Genomic DNA, 15,851 nt, shown 5'->3' on the forward strand with positions numbered 1-15,851 from the left:
TGGTAGCTGATTCTGCTCAATGGCTGACATAATCTTCCTATACATGTCATCACTTGTCGCGTGGCCCATAAAACTTGTGCATAAATGTCTGCTCTGGATTTCGTTTCTGTATGAGGACCAATATCGAACACGTATTTGTAACTCTTTAATACCAGCGTTGTTGGTTGTCTCGTCATGTTATAGTACTAAATATGACTGAATGTCCTTCACAAGCATTTGCTTATAGTTAGGATGCAGCGCATTGGTGATCAGATACGTCAGTTTCTTCGCACATAGGGACATTCTGTCGGAGATCTTACCGGGGAACATCGCATGAAAGGTTGCGACAATATAGTCTGAAGAGTTAGCACACATGGAACTCTTTACCGTCTGAAGTGCCCATATTAACTCAGCTTTATAAGCGGCATCACGCTCACAAAACATGTTTGTACCAACTAATGGTTTATCCTTGGTTGTTTCATAAACTCGAGATTATCCGGTGAGGTGAAGCTGTAGTAGATGTAGTTGAGCAGTAACTGCGGCTTTGTGTTCTGCAGATTGCACATGTTGGTTTAGCTGAGCAACCCTAGCTGTTCAACCAAGATTTTTCAAGCAGAGTTTGCAAAAGAACGAGTACTGCTCGTTCCCAGTCTTACACCATTCTTTCTACCGCTGCAATTCGTCTTAGCAAGCCATGAACTATTGAACTTGGTAGGCCCCATACCTAATTACCAAGCATCACCTGCAAAATAGCATCCCCGATTAAAAGGTCATAAAGAAAAAATGTGGATATGTCCGAAACTGTGCCGTATTCGCATCAGCCTTTTATAGCGTTCAGCCAGGAAACACATAAGTCGCAAGAACTCACAGTCTCATTAAGCAGAGACTGCTGGCCTATATACTGGTCTTCGCTCATTTCTGACAGGCCTAAAATGACAAAAAACAAAACATAGGCTACTAAGTCAACACAACAGCATAGCCCAGGAAGAAGCAGCTTACTAATCCCAACACAAAGCATTAGTTAAGTTCAAACAGCTCAACAGTTGTAATTAATTATCGATCTACACCGAAAGACAGCACAGTCTAGAAGCAGAGTCAAAAGCAAAGAAAAGCACATCTTGGCTTACTTAACAAGCAGTGAAAATTGCAAATCATGAGCAATGTTCTTGGTGCTCTTGAGCCGAAAATATCGGAATAATAGGATTTTAACCAAAATATAGGCATTTTATAGGAGTGCATTAAAATATAGGAATTTATTGGAATTTATAGGCGAGTCCGAACCCTGTATATTGAATGCATGGCTAGTAATCACTGTCTGTCCAGAAAGTTCGGAATTTTGACTAGGCATGGTATAATTACTGCATAGTTAAACAAGGAATTTCAAAAAGGTTTAGCATGGAAATATTTTGCCAGGCCAACAGCTCACAAAACCTTTTCAGGGATGGCTTGCCAATATTCTTGCAATTGGATGCTGCCGGTTTTGCTGTGGCTTCCGGACTTACACAGCCCATTGATTTCTTTTTAGTATCTGAATTGGAGGAAATATGCCTAATCGGTATATTGCTCTGTGGGTTCTATAAACAATACTAGTAATTATGGTACATGGAAAAAGAAGCTTCTCCAAGATGAAGCTTATAAAAACTTGCTTCCTGTCATTGTTGAACAGAGATAGATTGGTTGGACTGGTATCAACTCCCAGTGAGAAAAGAATGACACAAGGCATCTAAATTAATGGTTTGGTTACAACATTTGCAAAAAAAAAGCAAAGAAACAAAAATATGACCCTGCTTTTTTACCTTTAGAAAGTGAAAACAATCCTTAAGTTATATTGATAATGCGACATGAAAATAGTAAATTTATGTTATACTTTATATTTTACGGTTTAAATATTGAATGAATTACTGCGGGGCAGAGGAAGGGGATCACGTAGAAATACTTTGAACTAGTGTGCGAGAAAAAATTCCGCCAGAGCCAGCAAAAATCCATCTACAAAATACGAGAAGGAGAACTCCTTCTTCACAATCAGGGTCCTACCAGTAAGACGATCATTCTTAATCAGATCAGAAGTAACTTGGTGTTTATTAATCTGTAAAGACAAGAAATAATAAAGGAATAAACACTCTAATAATCACTTGACACTATGATAATGATGTACCATCAGTTTAACTCAGTGCAGATTAAGTTTACTGGATAAACATGCGACAAATTTTTTCTTCGAACATGAATAATTTGGCTGTATCCAGTAGTGGGGAGTAGGAGGACAAATCTGTTAGAAAGGGAAATAGACTTTTTGCATAAGGCGAAGGTTACATAATTCATGAATGTTCCGTAGCCAAGAAAAAACAATCTTGAGCGCAGCCTTACGAATAATATTTGGTACCGATTGGAAAAAAAGGTTCCCTATAAAAATACTTGTTATACATCCACGAAGCCTGAAGATTAACAACAAGGAAGAGAATAATGTTTTAACTGTAAAGGAATAGGTTTACTGAGTGTTGTCAACCAGGTTTATTTGAATCAATTCTTCTCATTACCACTGGTTATAAAATTTTCATTATCGACTTTAACTTCAAACAGCGCGATTATAAAAACAAAATGATTCTCGCTTTCTCAATCGAACACAGAACTTCTTCTGATTGTTCGAATCCTTTTTTCATCTATCCTTTTTTTTTTTACAAATGTTTAACGGAAGAAGGCTATGAGGTTGATAAAAAATCAAATATCCAAGTGAAACTAAAAAAATAACCAAGAATATGGTTTTATTTTTGTGATTCCCTTTTAATTAACATAAATTTTCTTGTACACAAACATTACCTTTGCACAAATTGTCATCTTTTTATTTTACAATTAAAATATTTTTGTGATTATTGGCTTCTTCTAAAAGAGCACAAATGGTTTTAACAGTAAATTACAATTGTGAACATGGTTATGAGATGGGCAAAGCGAAAAAACTATATGATTTATTATATCAAAGAATTTTTCTTGATTTTGCAACTACGTTAGGCATATCTGCATAAAATATGATATTTCAGTACTTATAATCACGCAATGCAAGGCAATTTAATAGTAGCTTTTGGCAAATCCCCTTCTAAAATTTGAGATTTCTGACTGAATTAAGCCAAAAGCGTTGATATTTGGATATATCTTTTTGAGAAAATTTTCTTTCATAGACTGCCAGGTTCTGTTTGATAACAAGTTTTCTTCTTGCTCCATTTCTTTCCAAATCAAAGTTCCTTTCACCTCGTTATAAAGTTTGTTCCTTATTATATATTCAACTATTTTCTTCTGTTCATTATATCTGTATGGTAATCGACTTCTTTTGCTATAGCTGGATGTGCTCATCGTGTCTGAAAATACTGGTTGTGGAACTGGAAAAAAGAATAATAATATAGGCTATTTATAAAAAGGCATTTTCATAGATGGGGGATATACCCCTTAACGTTTGTAAAAGAATTACTATGAAAGATGAACAGAATTCAAAAGAAAAATGTTTAAACTATATTGGTTAGAATAGGCCTGCATGTTTTTGTAGAATCCTCATGGCCAGGTAAAAATCACACAAGTCGGAAATATTTGGCCGTGTACAACGATGATAGCATAAATATTAATTGAATAGTGTGCTGTCTATTCAAGATGGTATCTAGGATAATCATTGGCACTGTTTGGGCTTTATTAACCCTTGTGTTGTTTTCTTAAAAAACAGAAACAGCACATCTATTGTATACACGTTTTACTAATGTTCATCTTTTTAGAAAAAGACAAAACTGAACAAAATCAGGTTGTTTACCCATGCCTATTCTATAGCATTTATGTTTCTTCTTTTCAAAAATTCATAAAAAAAAGTTTTTGGTTTTAATTTACCCCAACAGGCTTTGCTACATTTCTGTTTCTCCCAACAATAAAGAAAGCACTTTTACTCAAAGGCGCAAAATTGTAAGCCCCTTTTTCTTAACTCATTTGCTAATATTATATCGCACAAAGAGCTTGCTTTTCATTAATTTTCTTTCGGTCAGTTCAGTCTGACAGTTAAATCTGAGAAAATTCAAGAAACAGTTGAAAAACAAATTGCCTAATTTGAATTGCCTAAGTTGGGCTCTACATGTCGGAATTTTTGTGAAATTTTCAAGAACAAATCTACAGTGCAAATCGGTTGCGGTACTTCACAGTGTGATAAAGAAAATCTTTTTCAAAAAGAAATCCGTAGCCTACATTTATTGGGAAGTGGAAAGACAATTTTATCTAAGATTTTTTTTTTTTTACCTTAGTTAGAAAAATAGACAATTTGGTAAGTATTGTTGCATTATAGATAGATAGATAGATAGATATTTATTGCAATAAAAGCCGCTTTGGGCCATGGCAAAAAAATGGAAAATCACACAAAATAATAGCACATGATTATAACACTCATAGCAAAGTATAGTAGCCTATATAACAATAATATATGTTTATTATGTACTATCCTTACAAATTTCTTGCTTTGAACTAACTTAGTTCTAGCCTCCTACTCTTCAGACACTTAATAGGTACAATTAAGATATTTATTATGTTGTCTAATTGTGTAAGATTATTTCTTCGTGCTGAAAACGTAAGGGCATATCTGATAATTTTTCAAAAACGAGTTAGAAGATGAATACATTGCCACCCATCCATACAGATGTAAGGGGAAGGGGAGGGGCGACTAAAAGAAAATGGAAATACAAAAAAAGTATTTCCTTAAGACAGTGGGAGCAACGCCTCCCCCTAAATATTCCCTGAAAACATCACCTCCATACACTTAACCATAGTTGTAGGCCTAATAGTAGTCACAGTAGTAAGAGTAGGAGTACTAGTAGTAATAGTTGTAGGACTAGTAGTGGTATTAACAGAAATGGCACAAGGACTAGTAGCATCAATATCACTAGTAGCATTGCCATGCTATTGCTGATATACTCTTTTGATAACCTGTATATTCATAATGTTTATTAATGTAGCTCAGCTTCCCCCTCAACACTTCCTGTAATTTTCGTCTTATTACTCTTAGCGTTAGTAGTAGTTGCACTGGAAGTAGTAGTTGGAGTAGTACTAAAGTAGCAATGGTAGTAGTATTTGTAGTAGCGTGCGCATAATGCCTTTCGGTCAATTGATCTTCCCTTTTAAGCATTCCCTGAAAGTTCCACCTTAATTCCCTAATCCATTCCTGAGATACACCCTTTTGACAATCTGCATGCACATAGATTTCACCTTCACACCCTTAGCCTTAATAGTACTAGTATCATAGTAATAGTGGTAGTAGTAGGAGCAATAGTAGTGTTGTATTAGTAGTAATAGTAACAGTATTAGCAGTAGTATTAATAGCAGTAGTAGTACACGGATGTTGCCTTTTGGCCAAGTTGAATATCCCCCCATGATACCCTTTAAGTTTCATCTTGATATGATAAGCCGTTCCAAAGACATTGCTGATACACTCTTTTGACAATCTGTATGCACATAGTATGTTTTGATTTGGTTCAACTTTTCCCTCAACATTTCGTCAAATATTGACTTCAATATTCTCAGCCTTGGTAGTACATGCCACAGAAGCATTGCCTGAAAGTTCCAACTTAATACCTTGTCCATTACTGAGATACGCCCTTTCGACAATCTATATACGCTTGATTTAGTTCAAATTTCCCCTTTATATTCTCTCAAATTTTCCCTTTCACACCCTTATTATTAAAATTACTAGTATCAATGAACTATTGGTAGTAGCAGGAGCAGTAGTAGTGTTGTATTAGTAGTAACAGCAAGAATAGTAGAAGCAGTATAATAGCAGTAGTAGTATGTACATGTTGCCGCTTTGCCTGTTGAATATCCCCTTCATGATACCCTGGAAGTTTAAGATTGATGAGGTAAGTCGTTCCAAAGATATTACTGAGACATCCTTTGGACAATCTGTATGCACATAGTATGTTTTGATTTAGTGCAACTTTCCCCTCAACATTTTCTCAACTTTTCACTTCAATACCCTCAGCCTTGGTTGTATTTGCTAAAGCAGTAGTTGTAGTAATGGTATTAGTAATAGTAGCGTGTAAGTATTGCCTTTTTGGTCAAATGATCCTTCCTCTTATCATTTCCTGGAAGTTCCCTCTTAACAAGCCGTATGCATATAACGTGTTTGGATTGAGTTTAACACTCCCCTCAAAAGTCTCTGAAATGTTGCACCTGAATGCCTGAATATCTTTCTTAATAACAAATACTATATTTAAACAATGAGCGAATTGCGTAACTTGCAGCCCTTGCTCCGAGGGCTGTGGGGGGGACATCCCAAAAGACATAGTTACTGGACCTTTAACTATGCTGAACAAAATGGCTATCTCAAAATTTTGATTCGATGTGTTTGGGGAATTGATGAGCCTGGGAGGGGGCATGTTGCCTCCGATCACTTTTGACTCTTAAAAACGGCACTAGAGGTTTCAATTTACAATCGAATGAGCTCCTTCCGAAGTTTTTATGACAACTCCTTCTATACGAAGTGCCTTGGTAAAAAAATAACAAATAAATCATATATTGTGCCAACATTGCCCTTTACTTAGACAGCGCTGCCTATGATTTTTGGTCACTGATAGCCTTAAGCTTTAATACAGCTCTTTAATTTTCCTTGAAAAACGTTTTTTGGGGAAGTTTTTTTTTTATTTATTTCTGTTTGTTTTTGACTGTCAAAGTTTTTTTAGTGGTTAATATTATCAATGTTTCTCCATTTTTTCTCGTTTTCAGCTAAATTTTAATTTTAAATAAATTTGGTACAATTAGAAATCAGGGTTTGGAACCGTTCTTGAGCTTTTGATTCAACAGCGATTTCTAGATAATATGCTCGAAAGAATAGTCCTTGGAAAAAGTTCGAAAGATTACATATGAATGAAAATGGAACCGATCTTGAGCTTGTGATTCAACAGCAATTTCTCGATAATATGCTCGAAAGAAAAGTCCTTAGAAAACGTTCGAAAGATTACATATGAATGAAAATGGAATAAACTTAATATCCCCCCTCAAAATTTTCTGGAGGTTCCATCTTAATTATCCGTTCCTGAGATATTGCAGATATACCATTTTGACAACCTGGATACATATGGCGTCTTTTTATTTAGTTCATGTCCGAATCGAAATTTCCTAAAAGTTTGAACTTGAACTTAAAAAGCATTTCTGAGATATTGTAGACACTCTTTTTTGACAACCGGGATGGACACAGTCACTTCAAGTTCAATATCCACTCAAAATTCTCTGAAATTTTTCAACTTAATACCCACAGCCGCTCTTGAGATAAATATAGAAACTCCCAGGTACGGCCTTTTGACAACCTGAATGAACTTAGTGTCTTTTGATTTGGTATTACATTCCCACAACATTCTCTGAAAGTATTAACTTATTGACCTTAGCAGTTCCTGAGATATTTCTGATACGCCCTTTAGAGCCCGTGGATGCAAATAATCTTTTGATTTAGTTCAACATCCTCCGGATTTTTTAACTTAATAACCTTGGCCATTCTTGAGATATTGTAGAAAAGCTCTTTTGACAAGCCGGGTCCACTTAATCCCTTTTTATTTAGTTTAATAGTACTACTAGTAGTAGCAGTCACAACCAGATTGCTACCAGTAGTAGTCGTAGTCACAAGTATTCGCATTTGCAGTTCATTGCAGTCATATGTCGAAGCAAGTAGTCGCAGACTCAGTCATAAGTTGACGTAGTCTCAAGTAGTCACAGTCAAAAGTAATTGCAGCCCCAAGTAGTCCCATTCGTAACCACAAGTATTCGCAGTCACAAGTAATCGTAAGTAGTTACAGTTACAAGTAGTCGCCGTTGCAATCATAGCAGTAGTAATAGAAATAACCCTGAAAGCTCCAAGTTAATACTCTTAGTCGATCAAAAGATATTGCAGACACGCCCTTTTGATAACCTGGATGCACATAGTGTCTTTTGGTCTAGGTTAAATCTAGAGTAGAGTTTGAAGAAGAGGAAAGGCTACCTTTTCTGCAAGTTTTGTTAATGAAAAGTAAAAACCGACTGCTTTTCCCAATATATTGAAAATCAAACTAACTAAACTAGGTACGAAAAAAATTTAAACACCAGGAAAGGGCAGCTGTAAATCAAAAGAAATCCTGCACCCACGTTAAAATAAGATATATTCATCATGAAATACACATACAATATTACATTTTACTATTCCCCCAAAGACTCATTGGCCTGTAAATAGCATATCGGAAACATCTCGGTAACGACTTGCGGAGATCGAGCTGAAACTACCAGAATGTTTAGGGAGGAGGAGGCAAGGGGATCATACATTTTGTGATTAGAGGAAGAGATGTGGGGGCCAACAACTCTTCATCTTCAATCCACCTAAACGTTTTATCACTATTAACCCTTCGAGTAATCGAAAAATTATTTACATATGAAAATAGCAGAATAGAATATGTTATATCTTGGAAATGATTGTACGGATCGATTTAAAACTCCAAGGAGTGTTTAGAGAGGGTAAGGAGAATTCATGAATTATGTTTAGGGGTAGGGACAAAAGTCCCAAAATATATTTTGTCTCCTAAATATCGTGGTCCAAAAAGAGACCCACAGTTTTTTCTTAATAGCTTAAAGACATACCATATACTCGTAACCTTTTAGGTCAAGGCAACCCTTGTTCAGAGAAAAAAAGGTAAAAAAAAAATGTTTCGCCAAAAATAGTCCCGAAACTGTTTTTCGATCAGTTAGGACTCTTCATTCTTTTTCTCAACCCAGGAACTTGACTTTAAATATTTTTGGCAATTCCAAATCTAAGGATTATAAGATTCAAGACACATAAAAGTGGGATTTTAAACTCCATCTCTCTAATCGGCTTGAAAAGGACATTCATAAGTTTCTTGGGTGGGTTGGACTGCTATGCAGACAAAAAATTGAAACTAATTCTGGCTGTATCGGTTCGTGATGATCAAAACTGACCTCAGTTTTTTTTCTCTGTTATGGTTGTACCTTACAAGATATGCAGACCTTGGATATGCCAGGGGGACCTTAATGAAAACAAAATACTTCTAGGATCAGCTGTATTCAAATATGACATCTGACACTAGGCAAACAAATTTTGTAGGCCCCAAATTTTAACTTTTTGCCTTCACTATACCTAAAAATGGAAGAGTTGAATAATGTGCATTTGCGTGAAGCAATAAAATTTCACTTTAAAAGTTCCACTAGGCAATCAGTAAAAACACACTTGCAAGTACCCTTTATTTACATTTGTTGAACTTGGAAATATTGTTAGAATAATACTATAAAACTTAAGCGTGAAGAGCGGGGAGTTAAGGAAGGGTAGCCAACCCTTATTTACTGGATAATTTCTCTTCATTTTAAGCTTGAATGTCGCTCTTTACTTTCATTTGAATTTTTTTCATATAATTAACACTTAAAATAAGTAAAATTAGTATCAATGAGAAAACGGAGCATAAAACCAATAGAAATTAATATGAATAATCAGATCAAACATGCAGATCCTAAAACAAAAACGGATTGTAAAAGAGCTAGATTGTCGATTCGATTTCAAATCCACTTTTATAGCAAATAAGCTTAAACTAAACATTGAATTCAAAAACAGACTAAATTACCGCTCTTTTCAAAGAAAAAAAAAATATAACAGAACATATAATTTATTACTGATGACATGGTTATCTTGTACTTGAATGTTTTGTAGCATAGTGTTGTGATCTTGCCACACTGGTTTAGCCTATTCCTTTTTGTTCTTTTTACTGTCCCAATTTGCCATGTTTGGGGGTTTTACTTTTTCTTTGTTTTCATTATTTTTGTGATTTAGGTGATTAATGAATTGTTTTTTTTTTATAAAACGTAGACTTTGTTTCAAGCTTAGATCGATGTTGGCTCTGTTTGGATATATGTGTTTGTGTATTGTGTGTAAGTACGAATCTTGAATCTAAAAATCTTGTATCTTGAACAAAGGCTAAAATGAGTAATCAAGCGTCATTTCCACTTTACTAAAGTCAGTTTATATCTCGAGCTGTGTCTTTTTCATTTGTCATATCAGCAACAACACAAAATAATAAATATTATCACAAGACTAATGAAGCTTTTTAAATGAGAGTGGTGTCCCCCCTCCTCTCAAAAACTAAACAGCTTGAGTTTCATTTGCATTTGATTGAATGCTATATATGCGTAGGACAGTATGATTTTTATTGGTCAGAATATCAAGAAAAAACACCAACAATAAAAATGGAGATTGCTCGAATGAACTAATAAAGTAGACAAGTTGTTTGATATGTAACGATAGTAATCTATCAGCAACATTGATTTTTCTATATTATGGCTATAAAATATATTTTATATAAATATATATTATTATATATATATATATATATATATATATATATATATATATATATATATATATATATATATATATATATATATATATATATATATATATATATATATATATATATATATATATATTATTTTGTTTTTTCCAAGTTTGACTGCCATAAAAGTTTTATCCCGTTTTTATTCTCGCTTATATTGAAGTGTAATTGGAAAGACAGCGAGGTCTAAGAAATTATTTAAATACACTAATGAGCAACCTATATAAAAATCAAGTACATTTTCAATATATTATTTAGCAAATAAATACTAATTACCTGGTGAGTCTTTGGGCTGCAAGGAACTTCGATCAGCGATCCCTTGAACAATTGACTCGAAAATTTCAGGGTTGTAGAATTTTGAAATTTTATTTAGTCGAAATGGTATGACATCCACCAATTTCTTCTTTCTGACACACATATGAATATAATCGACAGAGAAAATATCATCCTTAATTCTGTCCTGATTTGTATCCCTAGATGCTAAAATCAAGTCGTAATCATCTGTTTGTTTTACAAGTTTTGCCCCACACGCCGTTAAAGTATCAGTATCTATCCTTGAACCTCCGATCAGACAAACTTTCAAGGGATTTCCATTTCTTGCAAATACATCTAGTTTTGGAGCTAATACCAAACCATAGTTGTTGCTCACTGTACGCTCATGAATTTTAGTTCCTGACAAATAATCTTTGTCTATTTTCTTAGGGGTAGAATGGGGTATATTTCTATTAAGTCTTTCGATTCTCTTTTGCTTAGAATGAGATGCATTTATGTCATTTTCCTCATCTGTAAATTGATCACTTAATTCAAAACTGGTATCGCTTGGGGTACCAGACCCTTCTTCTGAATTATAGTCAACACCGTCTCTCTGAGCTTTCAGTTCATCTAAGTTAATGATTGATATTTTTGCGTGGTTCCTAAAAAATACAAATTAGATTACTTTGGCAGAACATTTAAATTTAAAAATAAAATCAGTCATGATAAAATATTATTTTAGCAGGAAAAAAAATCAAATAAGGTGCAAACAATCAAACTTTCAATTTCTATACTAAACTACCTCGTGGTCTGGAATCAGGAGCACGCCAAGCTTCTGTTTCAGGGTATGACGTAAAGGTGCTGTTTTTCAACAGTTCAATGGCATTTCATGGAGCTTAGAAGTAGTATGGAGTCAATTGGTTTAAGCGCAGCCCACCCCCAGGGTCCTTTGATTGGTTTAAGCGTAGCCCTAACCCGGGGTCCTTCAATTGGTTTAAGCGCCACGTACCCCCCGGGGTCCCTCAATTGGTTTAAACGCAGCCCAGCCCCAGGGTTCCTCAAGTGGTTTAATCACCATGCACCCCTGGGGTCCCTCAATTGGTTTAAGCACCATGTACCCCCCGGTTCCCTCAATTGGTTTAAGCGTAATCCATCCCCGGGGTCCCTCAATTGGTTTGAGCGCCATGTACCCCTGGAGTTCCTCAATTGGTTTAGCGCAGCCCTACCCCGGGGTCCCTCAATGACTTTAAGCGCCATGTACTCCCACCATTCCTACGACACATAACCTCATCTTAGCATCCAGTGATAAAAATATTTCCAGGAAACGCTTGTCAGCTGTTATTTCTTGGTCAAATGGGCCTTTGGATACAAGCAGTCAGGTGCACGGTACCCACCCGGCAATCATCAATTGATCATTGGTATAAAAGTTTGATGGAGAGTTACTTAGTATCACAGTTCCCATAGACAATTGATTAGTTTACATTGATTCAAGTTCGAAAAACATTCTAATATCTAAAAACAAGATATTTTACACTATTGCAACTTGAAGGAGTTGACAGTGATGATATGAAGACAAGAGCCCCCAATGTAGCAGTTGAGATTGGAAAGGATTGTCGACTAATTTTTCAGTGGGATGAGATGTTTGGTAGATATGTTTTATCTTTGAGTAATTTTAAGTTGGAAGAACAATTATGTTTCGCAGCAAATGTGAATATAATGTACACAACCAGACTACAACATGGATTGAATGCAATCATGAAGCACATAGAGAACAACGGATTTACTCGCCTCGTGAAAAAAAAGTGAAATGTAAATTATTCTATTACTACATTTCTGACAATAAAAAATATTTTGTAATTATTTTTGATTTCTTGTTAGATATTTTAGTTGATCGTTTACTCCTCTCTCTAGGGAACCAATAAGCGTTGAGAGTGTGCACAAAGTAGAGAGAATCTTGGCTCTGTTAGTTTATTCTATAATCGGTAGTGGGATTGTCAAGAACAAAAAAAGGATGGATTTGAGAAACAAAAAATCATGAGGAATCTTGTGACATTGGAAAAATGTTTGAATCTAAATGATCAATTTTAGAGGCTGTCAGTGCAAAAGAAAATATTCTCTGAAAGAATGCTTGACAATATCACGGAAAATGATTCCCCAACTTTGGATTAATGTATGAGGCTTTTAAGTTGTGGGCCAAACGCATTTACTCGATTTATTTACATACTAATTGAAACAAAACAAAATTATATTACGAATTTGCTCTTGAACACTACCTAAAAACATTCAAGTTTCCATGTTTAGTTAAGACTATTTTTCGTGAGAACAGTCGAGTATTTAAAAAATCCTGTCTAAACAGATATAATTGATTTTAACGTCACTTGATTACTCCTCCCTCTCCATGGGCGCCCATAGACTGAATTTTATGGGGGGGGGGGCTTACCTAATCTAATCGGCACTTCCAGTGCTGTATAATTGAAATCTCAAGACAAAATATCATAGGCAGCCCTAGCCTAAGTAAAGAGCAATGTGGGCACAATATTTTGTTCTTTTTAGACCAGGGCACTTCTTATAGAAAAAAATGTCATAGGAACTTCAAAAGAGCTCATGAAGGGGAACCAGCTCCCCCGCCCCCATGTCAATCTCTTCCCCAAACACATCCAATCAAAGTTTTGAGATAGCCAATTTTGTTCAATTTAGCTTTAAGGTCCGGAAATTGTGACTTTGGGAATGACAACCCCCCCCCACAACCCTCAGGGCAAGGGTTGTAACTTATGCCCTGTGGGGATATAAGGTTTTTTTTAAAGAAAGGGTGGTCGTATAGACCTCAAAGGGGGCTCATTTGAATCGTAATCAGAATTTCTACTGGCCTTTTTAACAGTCAAAAGTGATTGGAGGTCATACAGCCCCTCTCCATACACCAATCATTTCCCCAAACACATTCAATCATAATTTTTGATATATCCTTTTTGTTAAATGTAGTTGAAAGGCTCAGAAATTTTGTCTTTGAGGATACCCCCCCCCCCCATATAGCCTTCAGGTCAGAGATTATAAGTTATGCCCGAAGTCATGTTAGGTTTTTTATAGAAATGGTGTTCGTATAAACTTCAAAGAGGGCTCAATGGATTGGTAATCAGAAGTTATATTGCTCTTTTTAAAAATCAAAATGATCAGCCGGTAAATACCCCCCCCCCCCCGCACACACACACAAGTCGTATTTTCCAGAAACACACCTGATAGAAATTTTAAGATGGCCATTTGTTGTCGTAGAAACTTCAAAAAGGGCTCAGTCAGTTGATAATTGAAAGGGCTAGTACCTTCTTTAATAGTCAAAAGTGATGGGAGGGCAACCACCCCCCTACGCCCAAACACTTCCAGTCAACATTTCGAGATTGTTTTTTTTGACGTAGTTTAAAAGTCCAGAAATTATGTCTTTGAGGATGAGCCCCCTCACAGTCCTCAGGGCAAGGGTTGTAAGCTATGACCCGAGGGCATTTAAGGTTTTTATGGAAACTGTGGTCGTACAAATTTCGGAGGGGGCTCATTGGATTGGAAATCGGAAGTTGAAGAGCCGTTTTTAGTAGTCAAATTTATCGGAGGGCAGCTAGCCCCCCCGCTCCCGGATATCATCTTTCCCCCAAACACATTCGATCGAAATTGTGAGACAGCCATTTTGTAGCCAATAGTCCAAGAGAATATAACAATGTCTTCAGTAATTAAATATAAGAAATATTTAGGCGGACGTTGAACTAAATCAAAACAAACTATGAGCTTTACTGAAAACAAAATATGTTTAAATGTTTTCACTAATTTTTACTTAAATAAGTAAAAAACTTTTTTGCTCACTTTTTTTACCCATTCTTTATTTTGAGGAATAAATATCAGTATAGGTAAATTAAACTGACGATCCATGGTCATTTTTTTTATTAGTATTTTTTTCAGTAAAGCCTAAGTTATGTTCTGGTCTTGAGAATGCATGGGGGTTGTCAGCCCTATTAATGTTAATCTTTGCTCTTTTTGAGTTGACTCGGCTATTTATTATGATTTCTGTTCATTTTGAGTTTAATTTAACTGTTGATAGTGATTTGTGGTAGGTTTACGCTTGGAAAATTATTTGACTTTATTTCTGCCCATTTTTGGCTTAATAGAGTTCTTCACTTTTCTTTGAAACTTATTCTGTGGAAAGTTTTTCAAATTAATACAAATATATGACACCATCATTCAGCCCTTATGGGCGCCCATGTCTCTCTCCCTACACATAAAAAAGAACATTCCTATCGTTTGCAACTCAGTTTCTATTTGGTGATGTGAGATTCAAAAGCGAAGAAAATGTTCTACGCATGTCCACTCTGTTTACATAAATTGGGCAGCTGGTCGTCATCTGAGAACTGCACTACTGTTGATGACTATAACGAAAGGTGTAGGTTATGCAATCCCTGTAAATTGCATAGAGGATATGCGGTACAAATTAAGGACTGTAATTCCTGTCTTGAAGTGATTTACAACTCTCACCCTAGAGCATACCTATATTCAAATTGTCACTATGATAAGTTTGATCGATGGGAAAATGTTTACCTTGGTATGATTGGAAAAAACTCAAAACGTGATTTCAGTTTATTTCTAAGGGATTGGTATCGTCGTGGATTTAAAATGTTTCGGGAAGAAGAATTTGGAACACGTTTCAACTGTCAAAACAACAAGAGAGAATGGTTTGTATGTCATCGTTGTGAGGATGGTAATTATGATTATAAACCTAGTGATTTTTATTTGGCTGATACAGAAATAAAATTCCTCATATGAGAATACTGTGTGTGACATTACTTTAAATAAGTAAATTAAAACATGTGAATTTTACAATATGAATCATAATAGTATCATTGGCTTCACAAAGAGATATAATAAAAATGAAGTTACATTATGTTGTGGAAAATGCCACCTAAATGACGAAGAAGAAAAAATCTAAAAGATAAAAGACAAAGAATTTTTTTATTGTATATATATGTTTCATTAATAAACAAATTTATATACATTATTAAAATATTTTATTCTTAGGGCACTGAAATTAATATTATACAGGTAGGAAAGGGTATTTTCTACTATGAAGTCATTCAATCGAGGATTGTCTATAGAAATGTTGATAAATTCATTGTAAGTATAGTCACTACATCGAAAAATAAAATGTAAAATGCATGAAAACCATAGCTTTTGGTTGATAATCTTGTCCTCGCTTCCGATTTTGAACAATAGATTTTCCACTTC

General features: G+C 35.1%; 1 protein-coding gene across 1 annotated transcript in view; it reads right to left on the minus strand.

Annotated features, from left to right (window-relative positions):
* Positions 1 to 2,039: 2,039 nt before the first annotated feature.
* Positions 2,040 to 15,851, minus strand: part of LOC148940764 (uncharacterized) — a 30,392-nt gene continuing 16,580 nt past the window's right edge. The window contains exons 2-3 of the mRNA XM_089104944.1: positions 10,620 to 11,257; positions 2,040 to 3,347 (exon numbers count right to left, since the gene is read on the minus strand). Of these exons, the coding sequence (XP_088961070.1) occupies positions 3,040 to 3,347; positions 10,620 to 11,257 (946 nt within the window). The 3' untranslated portion in view covers positions 2,040 to 3,039. The remainder of the gene's footprint in view (positions 3,348 to 10,619; positions 11,258 to 15,851) is intronic.

The sequence above is a fragment of the Artemia sp. Qi Xiang Cuo genome, chromosome 19, assembly GCF_049724085.1.
Source record: "Artemia sp. Qi Xiang Cuo chromosome 19, ASM4972408v1, whole genome shotgun sequence".
NCBI classification, from domain to species: domain Eukaryota; kingdom Metazoa; phylum Arthropoda; class Branchiopoda; order Anostraca; family Artemiidae; genus Artemia; species Artemia sp. Qi Xiang Cuo.